Below are 13,323 nucleotides of genomic sequence, written 5' to 3'. Positions count from 1 at the left end.
GCTGCTATACAAGATATTTATTATACTCTACTAGACCATGGATTCTAATGTACTAAAATATTTTAAAAACACTGAAACAACTTAAACCTATTGGCTTAGAGAACATTGATAATGTGGCTGAAAGAATGAGGGAGGAGTGGCAGTGGGAGACAAGAACCTTGACTTCCACTTTCTGTACTGGCACCATCTAAATGACTATGGATAAGTCCCTCTCCCTCATCCCATACATACACTTGTTCATCAAGCCCTACCAATCTTTGAGTCTCTCTTCATTTTGTTTCCTCTTCTCTCTCCCACTGCTATTGCTTTATTTCAAGCCCTCTACCTGGACTGGTGCAGTAGCATACTAACTGACCCTCCCTGCCTGCAGTCCCTCCCCATTCAAATCCATCTTTTACAAACCCGATAAAGCCATATATCTATAACATAAATCTCATTATGTTCCTCTCAAAAAGAAAAAAAAAAAGCCACCAAAAACTTCTTACCATCCAGGGCATCCTTATCAGTCTGGTACCAACTTGCCTTATGTCTAACCAAGGAGCCCACAACAGACATTATTCTATAGCCACACGGAATCTTCTCTTCCATTTCTCATAATCCTATTCTTGTTCATGCCTCATTACCTTTTCACAAGCAGATCTCTCGACTTGGAATGCCCTTTCTCTTTCATACCACCGGGAAAACTCATTTTTTCTTTTACACTCAAATATGATTCTTTCTGAAGCTTCCCGGTCTTTCTCAGATACAATTAGGAATCATTTTCTCTCTGTTCAACAACACTTTGTATACATGGTTTTTTGTTTTTTTTTAAATTTTAGCCTTTAATCACTCTCCTTGATGGTAATCGCTAGGTACTTAGCATAGAGTACATTTCAAAAAATGGTAATTAAATGAATAAATGGATGAATGACAACTTTGGAAAGTCTCAATTTCTTAATCTATCAATTTGGAGAATTATTATAAATAATTTAAAATATCCTATCTGGCTCTAATATTTCATGTCTACAGTAATTAGACACATTAATTTAAAGCAGATGTGGGGGACTTCCCTGGTGGCGCAGTGGTTAAGAATCCGCCTGCCATCCGCAACAAGAGAGGCCGCGATAGTGAGAGGCCCGCGCACCGTGATGAAGAGTGGCCCCCACTTGCCGCAACTAGAGAAAGCCCTCGCACAGAAACGAAGACCCAACACAGCCATAAATAAATAAATAAATAAATAAATAAATAAATAAATAAAATTTAAAAAAAAGAATCTGCCTGCCAATGCAGGGGACAGGGGTTCAAGCCCTGGTCCGGGAAGATCTCACATGCCACGGAGCAACTAAACCTGTGTGCCACAACTACTGAGCCCGCGTACCACAACTACTGAAGCCCACGTGCCTAGAGCCCGTGCTCCGCAACAAGAGAAGCCACTGCAATGAGAAGCCCGTGCACCGCACGGAAGAGTAGCCCAGGACCGCCACAGCTAGAGAAAGCCCGCACACAGTAACGAAGACCCAACGCAGCCAAAAATAAAATAAATAAATAAATAAATAAAAATTTAAAAATAAGTAAATAAATAAAAAGCTATAAAGCAGATGTGGCATTATTCCCTTTTTACAATGAACAGAACTGCCTCGCAATGTCACAAGAATATTGTACAGTGTAGTAGAAAAGTAACAATATGTAAAAATACCTGGAAGTTTTTTTGTGAATTCTACGAGAATCTGTACATGACTGGTAGCCATTTCAGTTAAAATGAGAAAATTTTCTTCTGCACTGAATTCTTCTTTTAACTAAATTTCAAGAAAAAAGTAAACGATAAGTAGATAGAAGGAGATATCAATATAAAATTGTTAGACTATAGAACCATATTTAGATAATAAATTTTAAGACCCAGCTCAAAATTTTCAGATCCTTGGAGAACAATTACTATTGCCAAGCTAAGTATGAGACTTCTTACTCTTTGTTTAATGCTGCAAAAAGTTTAAATGTACAACTTAAATTCTAAGCCCTAATCATTTAAAATAACATATTCGTATATAAATTTGACCCCCAAGGTAGTAAAACTCCAGAAAATATTAACTTTAAACCCATGTATTTTCAGATATTGTACATACAATTTTATTTGTTATTTCCTGAGGCATCCTCTGCTTGCTGTATGAATCCATAATATAATGAAGAAGATTCTGTTGATCTGGGGTGAGTTCAGTTTTCTCCTACACTGGCAAAAAAATGAAAGGTGTCAGGGAAGCTGGTTATAAGGCATGTTTCCCATGTGTACTCTCATCTGGAGTAAACCACTAGCAGAAATTGTTGAAAAAAGCCCTAAATATGGCAGAAACTGTGCATGCACTCTGTTATAATGTGTAATTGCTTTCTCTAGTTCCTTGGGCAAGCCACATCACATTTCACTAAATTTGTCCCAAGTGGGTAATTTTCCTATCTATAAAACAGGGATAACAAAATATTCCTTTCATGTATTTCTTGTGAATAAATAATAATCAGGATATGAAGACTATCAGGCCTACTACCATAGCAGAGTTGAGTAGTTCTCATAGAGACCATGTGGCCAAGGCCTAAAATATCTGGCCCTTTACAGAAATGTTGCCAACCCCTGAAGTAGTGAGTCATCAATCTGGACAATTCAGACCACAAACACCTCTTTCCCCCTGATTAGCATCTTTTGATGAGTGTGAATAATAGTGTCGACTCATTGCTTCCTTTACCAAAGTGTTATTGATGAAGCACTATGACAAAGTAATACAGCTGACCCTTGAACAACACAGGGTTTGAACTGCGTGGGTCCACTTATACACGGATTTCTTTTACTAAACATGTTCTACTGCACTACAGAATCTGTGGTTGGTTGAATTCACAGGGGCAGAACTGAGGTTACGGGAGGGCCAGACTGTGAAATTATATGTGGATTTTTGACTGCCCGAGGGTGGACATTCTTAACTACCCCACCAAGTTGTTCAAAGGTCAACTGTACTTTTTAAGTAAAATTATTTTTTCTGAAATGAACACAAAATAACATATTTGCAAAACTAAACATGGATGAAATTTTCTTTGTCAGTAGTATAATAAATATTGAGAAGGGTGTGACTTAATCAATCATGGATTATTGGTTTTTCAACTAATGGCAAATTAAAATTCCTCCAAATGTTCTGTGAATTATCACAATGCGTTTGCCTAAGCATCCAAGATGCTATTCCTCTATTTTGTCCTGAGTCACTCAAAGGATTTCTTGAGTAATTTGCGACCTCAGGGAGAAGGGCCTTTCTCTATTGACCCACAGATGTGTATTCACCCTGTTTTAGCCCTTGATAAGGACTAATCCACAAACCCCTATTGAGTCCACATCCTTTCCAGTCTGAGCCTCCCTTCTCACTGACAGGGAAAAAAATGACATTGACACTCGTTTTAAACCCCAAACCATTCACACTGGTTACCTCTGGGAAGCAGGAGGAGAATGGGATCAGGGAGATGGAGAACTTTCACTTATCTTACTTCATCCATGTTTACATAACTGCTATCCTTTGAATCTTTACATGGAAGCATGTATTACTCTCTTGCCTAAAAAGCACTTGATGCACACTTGAAATGAAATTCTGCTTGTGGCTGTGGCCCTGGTGTGACAGCCCCCCGCCCAAGTCACAACATCCTAGAAGCTCAGTAGCCGCCGGCTATGGTGGACGCGCTGGCCTGTCATTACCCTGCATGACTTAGTTGTCGAGGTCACTTGTCGCAAGTCACGTCCTTCACTGTCTTCATTAATGGTCTGATCCGCATGCTGCTTCACGTTTTTCCTCAGTCTTTTAGATTTGCACTGAATGTCAGTTAACAAGCCTGAAAACATAAACAGAGAATCTTCGCCATCCAAGGAAAGTCCTGTTGGGTGTGTGGTCACGAGGCGGCTGAGGTGTGGTCGGCTCAAAAGTTCTCCTTTGCCATTCAGCACAGAGCTAATTCTAGCCCTACTGACACTTCAAGACTTGGCCTTGAACAAGAAATGCATCTCCTGTGAGCCTCAGTTTCTTCCTTGGTAAAATGAGAATAATATTTACCCCACAGAGTTTTCTGTAGATTAAATATCATTAGGTCATTTTTTAAAATGAGCTTTCTGCAAAGAATTTGTAACACCAGAGCATTGTACAAATGTAAGGTATTCAATAAAAAAGGTGAATGACACTCACCCTCTTCCTGGCCTAGGGGGCCTTGAAAGCTAGTGTTTCAAAACATAGGATTAATATTGTTTTCCATTGATGTTTACATAACTGTACTGTAAGAAGTAGATCCAATTTCACATTAAACACAAAAGTAAACGTGTTGAGTAAAATGATGTCAACATCCTTTAGGGAAAAATTTTAAAGTCCTGTTAATTTTCAGAACTGTATAAATGATTAAGAATATAGTTACAGATGAAAATAACTCCAGGGGACTTTGAAATTTTCTTTTGAATAATCATACAATATCATAAATTTACACTTAAACAGAACTATTACAATAATGAAGAACAATCTCCCATGTTCCTATTTAACTTCCTTATTCTCTCAATGTTAATGAAACGAAGTTCCAAGAGTTTCTTTGTCCAGGGCATTTATTTTATAGGATCATACAAAAGCTCTTATATCTGTTACTAGATAAGTTTGTGTTTTCATAAATAACATTATAGACTCTTGTAGGTGGAGTCATGAAAAATGTCCTCAGGACTTTGTTGGAACAGGTTCATATTTAAGTGATGAGGAACATGAACCACCCAGGATCGAAGTGAGTGTTTCCACTGCAAGATTGGATTCCAGCCACAGCCCCTACCGCAGTCTCTTGTTTCATATACGCTAAGAAGAGATTGTGATCGGGCACTATAAAATTTTCATCCATCCAGAGCTGGATTATTTACACTGACCTATTTTTCCCCCCCTCCTGCACGCGTTATTTCTTTGGGTCCATCCCAGTTGCCTGCAGTTGGGGAACAATAGAACTGGAGTCACCTTCCAAAGGCTTTTATTTCATGTGGCATTCCCTCTCTGAATGTTGTCATCCCCTTGGTGATGTTTGTTTGTCTATTATTTGTGTTTTGAGCAGGAATAGGACATATCTCAGAATCTGAGTGGTCTGTAGAATTTGCAGAATGAAAAATTAATATGTTATGTACTAGCATGCATTCCAAATTTTGATGAAGATTATGGTTTCTCACAAAGCCAGCAGTTAATACAGTGCCTCTTTATCTGATTGAAGGACCGAATTATATTAAAACTCAGAGTAGTTAATTTCCTGTGTAAACCTATACAAATTGGTTCAAAGCCGCACTAAGAGAAAAAGGAGTCTTAAAATGACTAGTTTTAAAACTCTATTTAGACAATTCACAGGCAGTTACACCTTACAGAGCATTCTTAATTTTTCCCACAACTGTGAATTTTTATGCTGATTAAACAATAAATAAGAAGGATATTAAATCCTATTTGGAGGAAACATTTAGACCGTCATTCTTTGTAGCTTATTAAAACATGTTATTTTGACTGTATGTTAACGCCATTTCACTTCACGTATAATTCATTGCAACAATGGACACCAAAACACAGCTGTTTCTTTCAGGTGCATAAGAAGCTCTTTAGCTGACAGTTTCGACAATTTCAGTGGTTCATTACCCTTTCCAAGAACTTAGATGGCTTAATAAGTCTCTTCTTTAATATGTGACGTACAATTCTAATCATGTGAGTTACCTGACATCTGCCTCCTTAAGAGATTTTTAGTGGAATTTAATTGCTTGTTGCGAATACCTGTATACATACATTCAGCCAACATTCCCATCTCTTTGCATTTCCTTAGTCGACACTCTTGGCACTTCCTTCGCATGTACATGTCCATCACACAGTTGCCCCCGTTTTTACACTTGTACACGGCATTTTTGGTAATGCTTCTCCTGAAGAAACCTGGGGAAGAAACACAGAAAGAAGTAAGAGGCTCCTAACAACACACTTGGATTGAGAGATGCCAGAGCATTTTTCTCATGAGCCCCTGCGGGGCACCCAGGCCATCCTTGACCATATCGGTGACAAATGTACTTTTGGCTGTGCTGCATGGTCCAGATGGCTGCTGTTGTTAATGATTTATTTCTCAAAAATAAAGACACATTTGAATTATAGCCTCTCTTTGGAAAAATCTTGGTTTGTTTTAAAAGATAGATTACTTTCATTAGTGTATCTTTACTGGGAGACCATTATGTACTAATGAGATCTAGGTGCTGGTGGTACAGGGGTGAATAAGGTATCACTGCCCTCTTACAGTTTACAGGTTGGTTGAGAACAAAGAGAGGCAAACAACCAAACTAGTGAAATTCCGTGTTCCTGGGCTGTGCTGAGGCAGAGAGGCAGACTGAATGATCAGTTCTGGATGCAGAGGTCAGACTCGGAAGTGAGTATTGAGGTTTCAATTCAGTACTTAATATACGCAGCTTGGTATAATAATAAACATGCCAACCATGCTTTAAAATAAACATCTCCCCGGAGCGGATGCAGCCACAGCTACAGCTGCTACAGTTCAGCTTCCTGGAGGTGGAGAGGGGACTGACTGGCCTCCTTTCTGCTTCTCCTCTTCCTCCTCCACCCATAGACCTGGATGACCATGGTTCCTGACACTTCCGGAGTCGAGGTGGAGTGGTGAATAAGGAGAGGGCTGGGGGAGGCAGGGGAAGAAGTGACAGGAAAGATCTTACTTGCCTGGTGTTGTTAGAAGCTGGTTTGTATCTAGCAAGCTTCGGAAACTGACTCTTTCTCCCTTGGTTTGGGTTCTTTTGAGAACTCCTCCCATCACTGGGATACTTTCCTCTGCAGTTCCTTGTTGAGGGCAAATATGTCTCTCTTCTAGCCCATGGCTTGCATCTCCTTCTTCAGCATCTAGGAATTTGGCAATTCACCTGCGTCCTCTTTCTTCTGAGTTCCCTCCACTCCATGGACTCAACCCCATGCCAGTTTTCTCTGCTCCAACAAACTCAGAGAAAATTGCTCCCACTTACCTATGAGAAGTCAGCCACCCACCCTCTTGCCCTTTCAGCTTCTCAGGTGAAAGTCAGATACCCATCTTCAGTGTCCCTCAGCTGCAGGGAATACATGTCAATCTCCTTGAGTGATCCTGTTGAAGACCCTTCCATTGGGCCTGGGGCAGCAGGGCCTCCTTAGTGTACAGATTTTATCTGGGGAAGGGGGACACCTTTTTCTAATTCTCACAAAAGTCCCATACTTTCCAGCGGTGGCCCCCAGGGGCAGACAGCCACACCCCACCCACCCCTTTGCAATGGGAATGTGGGATTCCTAGCACACTAATCACATGTTCCAAAATCTTTAAAGATCACTCTCTAATTTCCAACTCCTGCTCACTTCATACCCTCAAATTAAGCGAGGTATTTAACTAGTTCTTAACTACCCACTGCAAGATGGACTCACTTTGGAATGTAGCATCTATTGTCTTCATGCCTTTGCCAAAATTGAGACAGCAGTGTCCTTCCTATTTTAACAGCCTGTTGGAATAACAGCTGACATTTACTAAGCACCCACTCTCTGTTGTTCTAACCACTTCACCTGCATTTAGTTATTTAATCTCCATATCAGTTTTATGATGAAGATAATATTATGTGTCCCCATGTTACAGATGAAGAAAAAAGTACAGAGAGGTTAAGTATTTTGGCCATGATCACATGGTTAATAATTGGACTAAAAAGATTCCAATCCAGGCAGTCATGCACCAAAGCCCATGCTCTTAACCACTATGCTATAATTGCCCCCCTTGCATCACAAGAGAGTAGAATAACTTAATATTAAATATCTACTACCGGAAAGCTGCATCAGAGAATGCAAGGGAGATACCAAGATGAAGAAAACATTCCTTGTCCCTCAGAGCTTCCAACTTAGGGGGAAGACAAAGAAGTAAAATCACAGCACAATAAAAATGTAGAGTGATAGGATAGCTAATTAAGTAATAAATTATTGGAATGTAGATGAAAAAGTGATCATTTCATGGCCACACTAAATGCTTGTGAATGATGTGCCACATTAAAGGGAGACAGCAATTCCATCATAGACTTGGTGATTTGCACATTTGTTATGACAATTTTCCAAGCAGAAGGCAATAAAAATTGTCCTAGTAAAATAAGTATAATATGACAATTTCCCATCAGCTAAAAGTCTAGTGTCCGAGGAAAAGGCATTATATGGGCTGGGAATGGCCCTGATTAATTCCAAGTAGGGGGAATCACAGAAGAACTCATGAAGGAAGTAGAATTTGAGCTGGACCTCAGAGAATAAGTAGGATTTTGAAACATGGACTTTGAGGGAGGAAGGACAGTCTGGGATATGAGCAAATGCACGGAGTTATGGAAATTCCAAGGAAGGGTAGATAATCCATCTTGATGGGAGGGCAGAGTGTGGGGAGAATTAGTGGGAGCTGGATGAGGGCATGTAGTGGGACAGAATATGCTTAAATGCCCTTGAACTCCAAGCAAAGAAGTTGAATCTTTATATCAAGTAGAGAGAGAGAGAGAGAAGCCTTTAGAGGGTTTTGGCAGGGGAGGGTCTAACCTAACCTGCATGTTGGGAAGACTCCTTGGGGCAAGGTCAAGAAAGGTGGGACAGGGAGACCGGAGACTGGAGGCAAGAGGCTGTTATGGCCAGAGGGTGACTGATGCCTGACCTATATGGGGCGGTGGTGGGGGAGGAAACAGAGGAACATTCAGGACTTTATAACTAACTCAATATGAAAACAGGCTGAAGAAAAAGTTAGAGATGTCAAGGTTAAAAAAGTCATAGACTTGCTTTTGAATTTGTGAGCTGGTATAACTTTCAGTAGGAAAGGTATTACCATTTTCCTAAATGTCAAATCCAACCACATAAAGTCTAAAAAAAGACTGTGCTTCAGATCAGTGTTGATATTGGGAGTGCAAACACCACATCATGCAATTCAAAAGAAACTACAGACAAAAAAAGAAAGAAAGACAAGAAAAGAAAAAAAGAAAAAAGAACTTTTTTCCTGATACCAAATGATTGATCTCAATGACCACTTTAGCTTACTTGAGTCAATCTTCCCACTAATTTTCAGCCCCTCCCAGGAACAATTCCCTTTAAAACCATGATAGATCTTGATAGCTCAATAATGAACTGAAATAAAATTCCTTACTCCACGATGAGTCAAAGGAACAGTGCTAGGACAATTCTGCAGGTTTTTTTTGCTCTGGTATTAACTGAGAAAGGAATCGTTATCATCTCAATAGCTGAATTAATTAGCTTTCACTCTGAGGTGGCAACACAATATTATCATTCTATCATTTAAATAAGGCTACATATACTGTATTTATACTTATGCAAATCAATCCATACACATAACTCTGCCTCTATCTTGTGCATATTCAACAAAGCCCATATCAGAAAAGTCATTTGAAAATGAATGGAAAGGAAATTCACTGAGGAACAGAGGCTCCCTGGTAATCGAAGATGAATAGACAGGGCTGGCATTGCCCTTGGGGGAGTGTGTAGCGCTAGGGGGCTTCCTGGGGTGGCACGAGAATAAGCTATAGGATGGTAAAATGGATCCCTCAGTTATGCAGAATATTGGACGTCCTGCTTTTCTGCTTCTTTATACAGATAGAACCCATACCATACCCTACTCCCAACTCATACATACATACGTGCCCACACAGACACACATGCACATACTGGACTCCAGGGACTGACAGTAGGCCACACATTACTTTGAAATCAATAAAATGTTGGTTGATGTTTAAACCTCTAAGGGTCTCCTGACTTTTTAAACAGCAACAAACACATAGGACTGAGGAATTAGTTATCTTAACATCCAATACGGCCTAAAGAAAGTCTGCCTTTAGTTCTGCCTCAGCAGACCATAGAATAAAAAGGACTCCACCATCCACTTTTACAGGACTTATTTTGTAGCAGGCACTTTTAAACACTTTGCATATGGTGTTTCACTTAACACTAATAACAATCCTATGAGGCAGACGTATTTTTATCTCTCTTATAGATAAGGAGACTGAGTTACACAGAAATTAAGTAATTTGCTCAAGGTCCTACAGATAGTAAATGGTAGAGCTCAGATTTGAACGCTGATAGGCTCAGTTCCATACTCTATGCTCTTAACCACTATATTATGCTGTCCTTCTAGTAAGGAGATCACATTCCTAAAAATTGTCTTTTGACGTTAATCTCCCCAAATCCCATTTTGCATGTGAAGTGCTCCGCAGTTTCATCCCTATCTCCAAAACTTCTTCGGAAACATCCTATTCTCCCTCCCCACTCCAGACGTCTGCTCCACCTCTGTCTCACTGGTAGAAAACTGCAAAGTAGCACAAACTAGAGAGAACAGCTGCCAATACTAAACCAGGTAAGCTCCATCACACAATTTCTTAGACTTTAGGATCTCAATTCCTCTCTTTGAGTTGCTTGCTGAAATTTTTAGAACTCAGTAATAGACTCCTGATCACCTGGCAGGAGCTGTTTTAGATCATTGTTTTTGAAAAAGCAAACTCTCAAACTTTTGAGATACAGTTGATAAAAATTATTCTTGACTATTTAGTTCTTGTTAATGTTGCTTTTAAGGTTTTTTCCCCCTTTATCTGTTAGGGAGCCACAAAAAAATGTCTACCTGATTTTCCAACACTTACTTTTATCACTATAATTTCTAATTTTTTTTTTCTTAAATAAGTTTAAAAAGAACTGACTTTGAATTATTTTTGGAAGTTGCCTAATGTCACTCCAAAGTAGGCAAATCAACAAACAACTTAGTAGTCAAAGGGCATTCATCAAACTTCTATACTCCCTCCGGAAAAAAAAAAAAAAAAGTGTGAAATAAAAGTTCATTAAAATAACATAGTCTATAAAAATGTTTGAATACTACTCTGTCAGTATATCAAAAATGTTGATGAATCTCAGAGAGACAGAAACCAGAGTAAATTTATGATGAAACATGGCCCAAGACAGGTGCAGAAGAATGCAGGAGTAGGAGCAATGGGGAAGTTCCAAGTTCAGATACAAGGAGATGCAGGTGGCCCTGAAGCGCTGATAGGGAGCATCCAGGAGTTGGCTAACTACAGCCCAAGGACAAATTTGGCTCCCTGCATATTTCTGTATGGCCCACAACCTGAGAATGGGTTTTACATATTTTAATGTGTTCAAAAAATCAAAAGAAGAATATTTGTGATATGTAAAAATTACATGACATTTAAATGTCAGCATCCATAAATAAAGTTTTATTGGAACAAAACCAAGATCTTCATTTACATATCTGCTTTTGCACTACAATGGCAGAGTCAAAGAGCTGAGACAGAGACATTAATACTTGCAAAGCCTGAAATATTGACTCTCTGGTCCTTTACAGAAAAAGTTTGCCAACCCCTGTGCTAAGCCAAGGATAGCAGTAGTATTTGCATGCAGTCTCAAGCAATGAATATGAGCCAGTGAGGGAGGGAAATGCCCAGGAGGAACAGGGAGTCCCCAAGCCCAGAAGACATGGACCAGAACATTCTGTATAACAGCACATCTTGTCCTCCCTCCTGATGGGTAAAAGCAGGCTGCAGAAACACAAACAGCATCCTTAGAGAGGTGGGCAAGGAATCTCCTTATCTACTCAATGAGATTACTCTTTCTAGACTCATTTGGGAATTGCCTTTGCGGGCATGTGCCCTGGAGGCAGCTCTGAGTCTGTTTCTCCTTTTGCCTTAACCTATTAACAGAAAGTACAGGATCAAGGTGTAAGACATTGCCAGGTACCATGTGGATAAGTTGATTGGCACAAGCTACAGGTTAATGGTTTTTAAGATCTTTCTTACAAAGATAAAAAATTATTTATCAGCTCAACCACATAACTGAACTGGGAAAGAAAACAAATCTACCTCATTTTAGCAACATAAATAAACATAATTACTCTTAACAATTTTTAAAAGGTCAGATTATTTGGCCTAATGATTTTGAATAACCCAAAAATAAATCACCTCCCACTCAAGCTCAGAATTAAAGGCATTGTAGTTAGCTGTAATTAATCATAATGATGATGATAATAATAAAGAAGACAGAACCCCTCTCATCCTCTGTGTCAGCTCAGGTATCACCACTTTATCTATAGCATACCCTTCATGTGCTCTAGCCATGTTTTTTCCATTCTGTTTTACATTCTTCACATCACTTATCTGTATCTAAAATTATCTTATAACTTATTGACGAGCTCATTCTTTTCTATGGATCAAAATTCAATAGATATAAAAGAATATAGAGTAAAATATCTCCATCCCACATTTGTCCCCAGGACACCCAGTTGTCCTTCCCACTGACAACCAATCTTATTTGCTTTTTAATTTTAAAATTATCTCCTTTAATTCTTTTTTTTGCTGTTACTTTTTATTGGACTATAGCTGCTTTACAATGTTGTGTTAGTTTCTGCTGTACAGCAAAGTGAATCAGCTATACATATACATATATCCCCTGTTTTTTGGATTTCCTTCCCATTTAGGTCACCACAGGGCACTGAGTAGAGTTCCCTGTGCTATACAGTAGGTTCTCATTAGTTATCTATTTTATACATAGTAGTGTATATATGTCAATCCCAATCTCCCAGTTCATCCCACCCCCATTTCCCCCCTTGGTATCCATACGTTTGTTCTCTACATCTGTGTCTCTATTTCTGCTTTGAAAATAAGTTCATCTGAATCATTTTTCTAGATTGTACATATAAGCGATATTATATGATATTTGTTTTTCTCTTTCTGACTTACTTCACTCTGTATGACAGTCTCTAGGTCCATCGACATCTCTGCAAATGGCACAATTTTGTTCCCCTTAATGACTGAGTAATATTCCGTTGTATATATGTACCACATCTATCTCCTTTAATTCTTTTGATTCTGTTGAATTTGATTAAACCCAACTCTTCACCTACTCCATGCCTACACTTGAGTAGCCTCAATGTGCCAGGAAGAAACACACAACCATACTAATAGTTTTATGTGTTCCTGACAGCAAATCTGGGGTGGGGTTTCCATACTGCAGGCAATCCTGTCATGTCCCTAGTCAGCTCCTGTCCTAGACTTTGTTACAACTTTTCCGTTTCAACCTCTCAACACCGCTTCTCCACCTCTGACTCTCAGCTAGCAACTGAGCTTTTTATTTGACTGAGAAAATCGAATATATCAAAAGAGAATTCCCACGTGCACCACCATGAAATCCATCAGTCTATCTGTATCTGCACCACATAATCTGCCTTCCTTCCTTTTACTAAAGATGGACTGGTCCCCTTCTAAACAAACCCCACCTTAAAATAAAACTCTCCCTTGACCCCCACCCT

The 13,323-nt window shown here is 39.3% G+C and overlaps 1 protein-coding gene across 5 annotated transcripts in view; it reads right to left on the bottom strand.

Annotated features, from left to right (window-relative positions):
- The window catches only part of NR1H4 (nuclear receptor subfamily 1 group H member 4), a 71,031-nt gene that overhangs the window by 14,377 nt on the left and 43,331 nt on the right, over window positions 1-13,323 (bottom strand). For 3 of the 5 annotated variants that reach the window (XM_036865940.1, XM_036865938.1, XM_036865942.1), the window contains 4 exons: window positions 5,763-5,915; window positions 3,698-3,831; window positions 2,100-2,198; window positions 1,676-1,775 (listed from right to left, as the gene is read on the bottom strand). In XM_036865940.1, coding sequence (XP_036721835.1) covers window positions 1,676-1,775; window positions 2,100-2,198; window positions 3,698-3,831; window positions 5,763-5,915 — 486 coding nt within the window. The remainder of the gene's footprint in view (window positions 1-1,675; window positions 1,776-2,099; window positions 2,199-3,697; window positions 3,832-5,762; window positions 5,916-13,323) is intronic. The other 2 variants (XM_036865941.1, XM_036865939.1) reach the window with 1 other exon arrangement.

This window comes from Balaenoptera musculus, chromosome 10 (assembly GCF_009873245.2).
Source record: "Balaenoptera musculus isolate JJ_BM4_2016_0621 chromosome 10, mBalMus1.pri.v3, whole genome shotgun sequence".
NCBI classification, from domain to species: Eukaryota; Metazoa; Chordata; class Mammalia; order Artiodactyla; family Balaenopteridae; genus Balaenoptera; species Balaenoptera musculus.
This window is presented reverse-complemented; position numbering and strand designations above follow the sequence as displayed.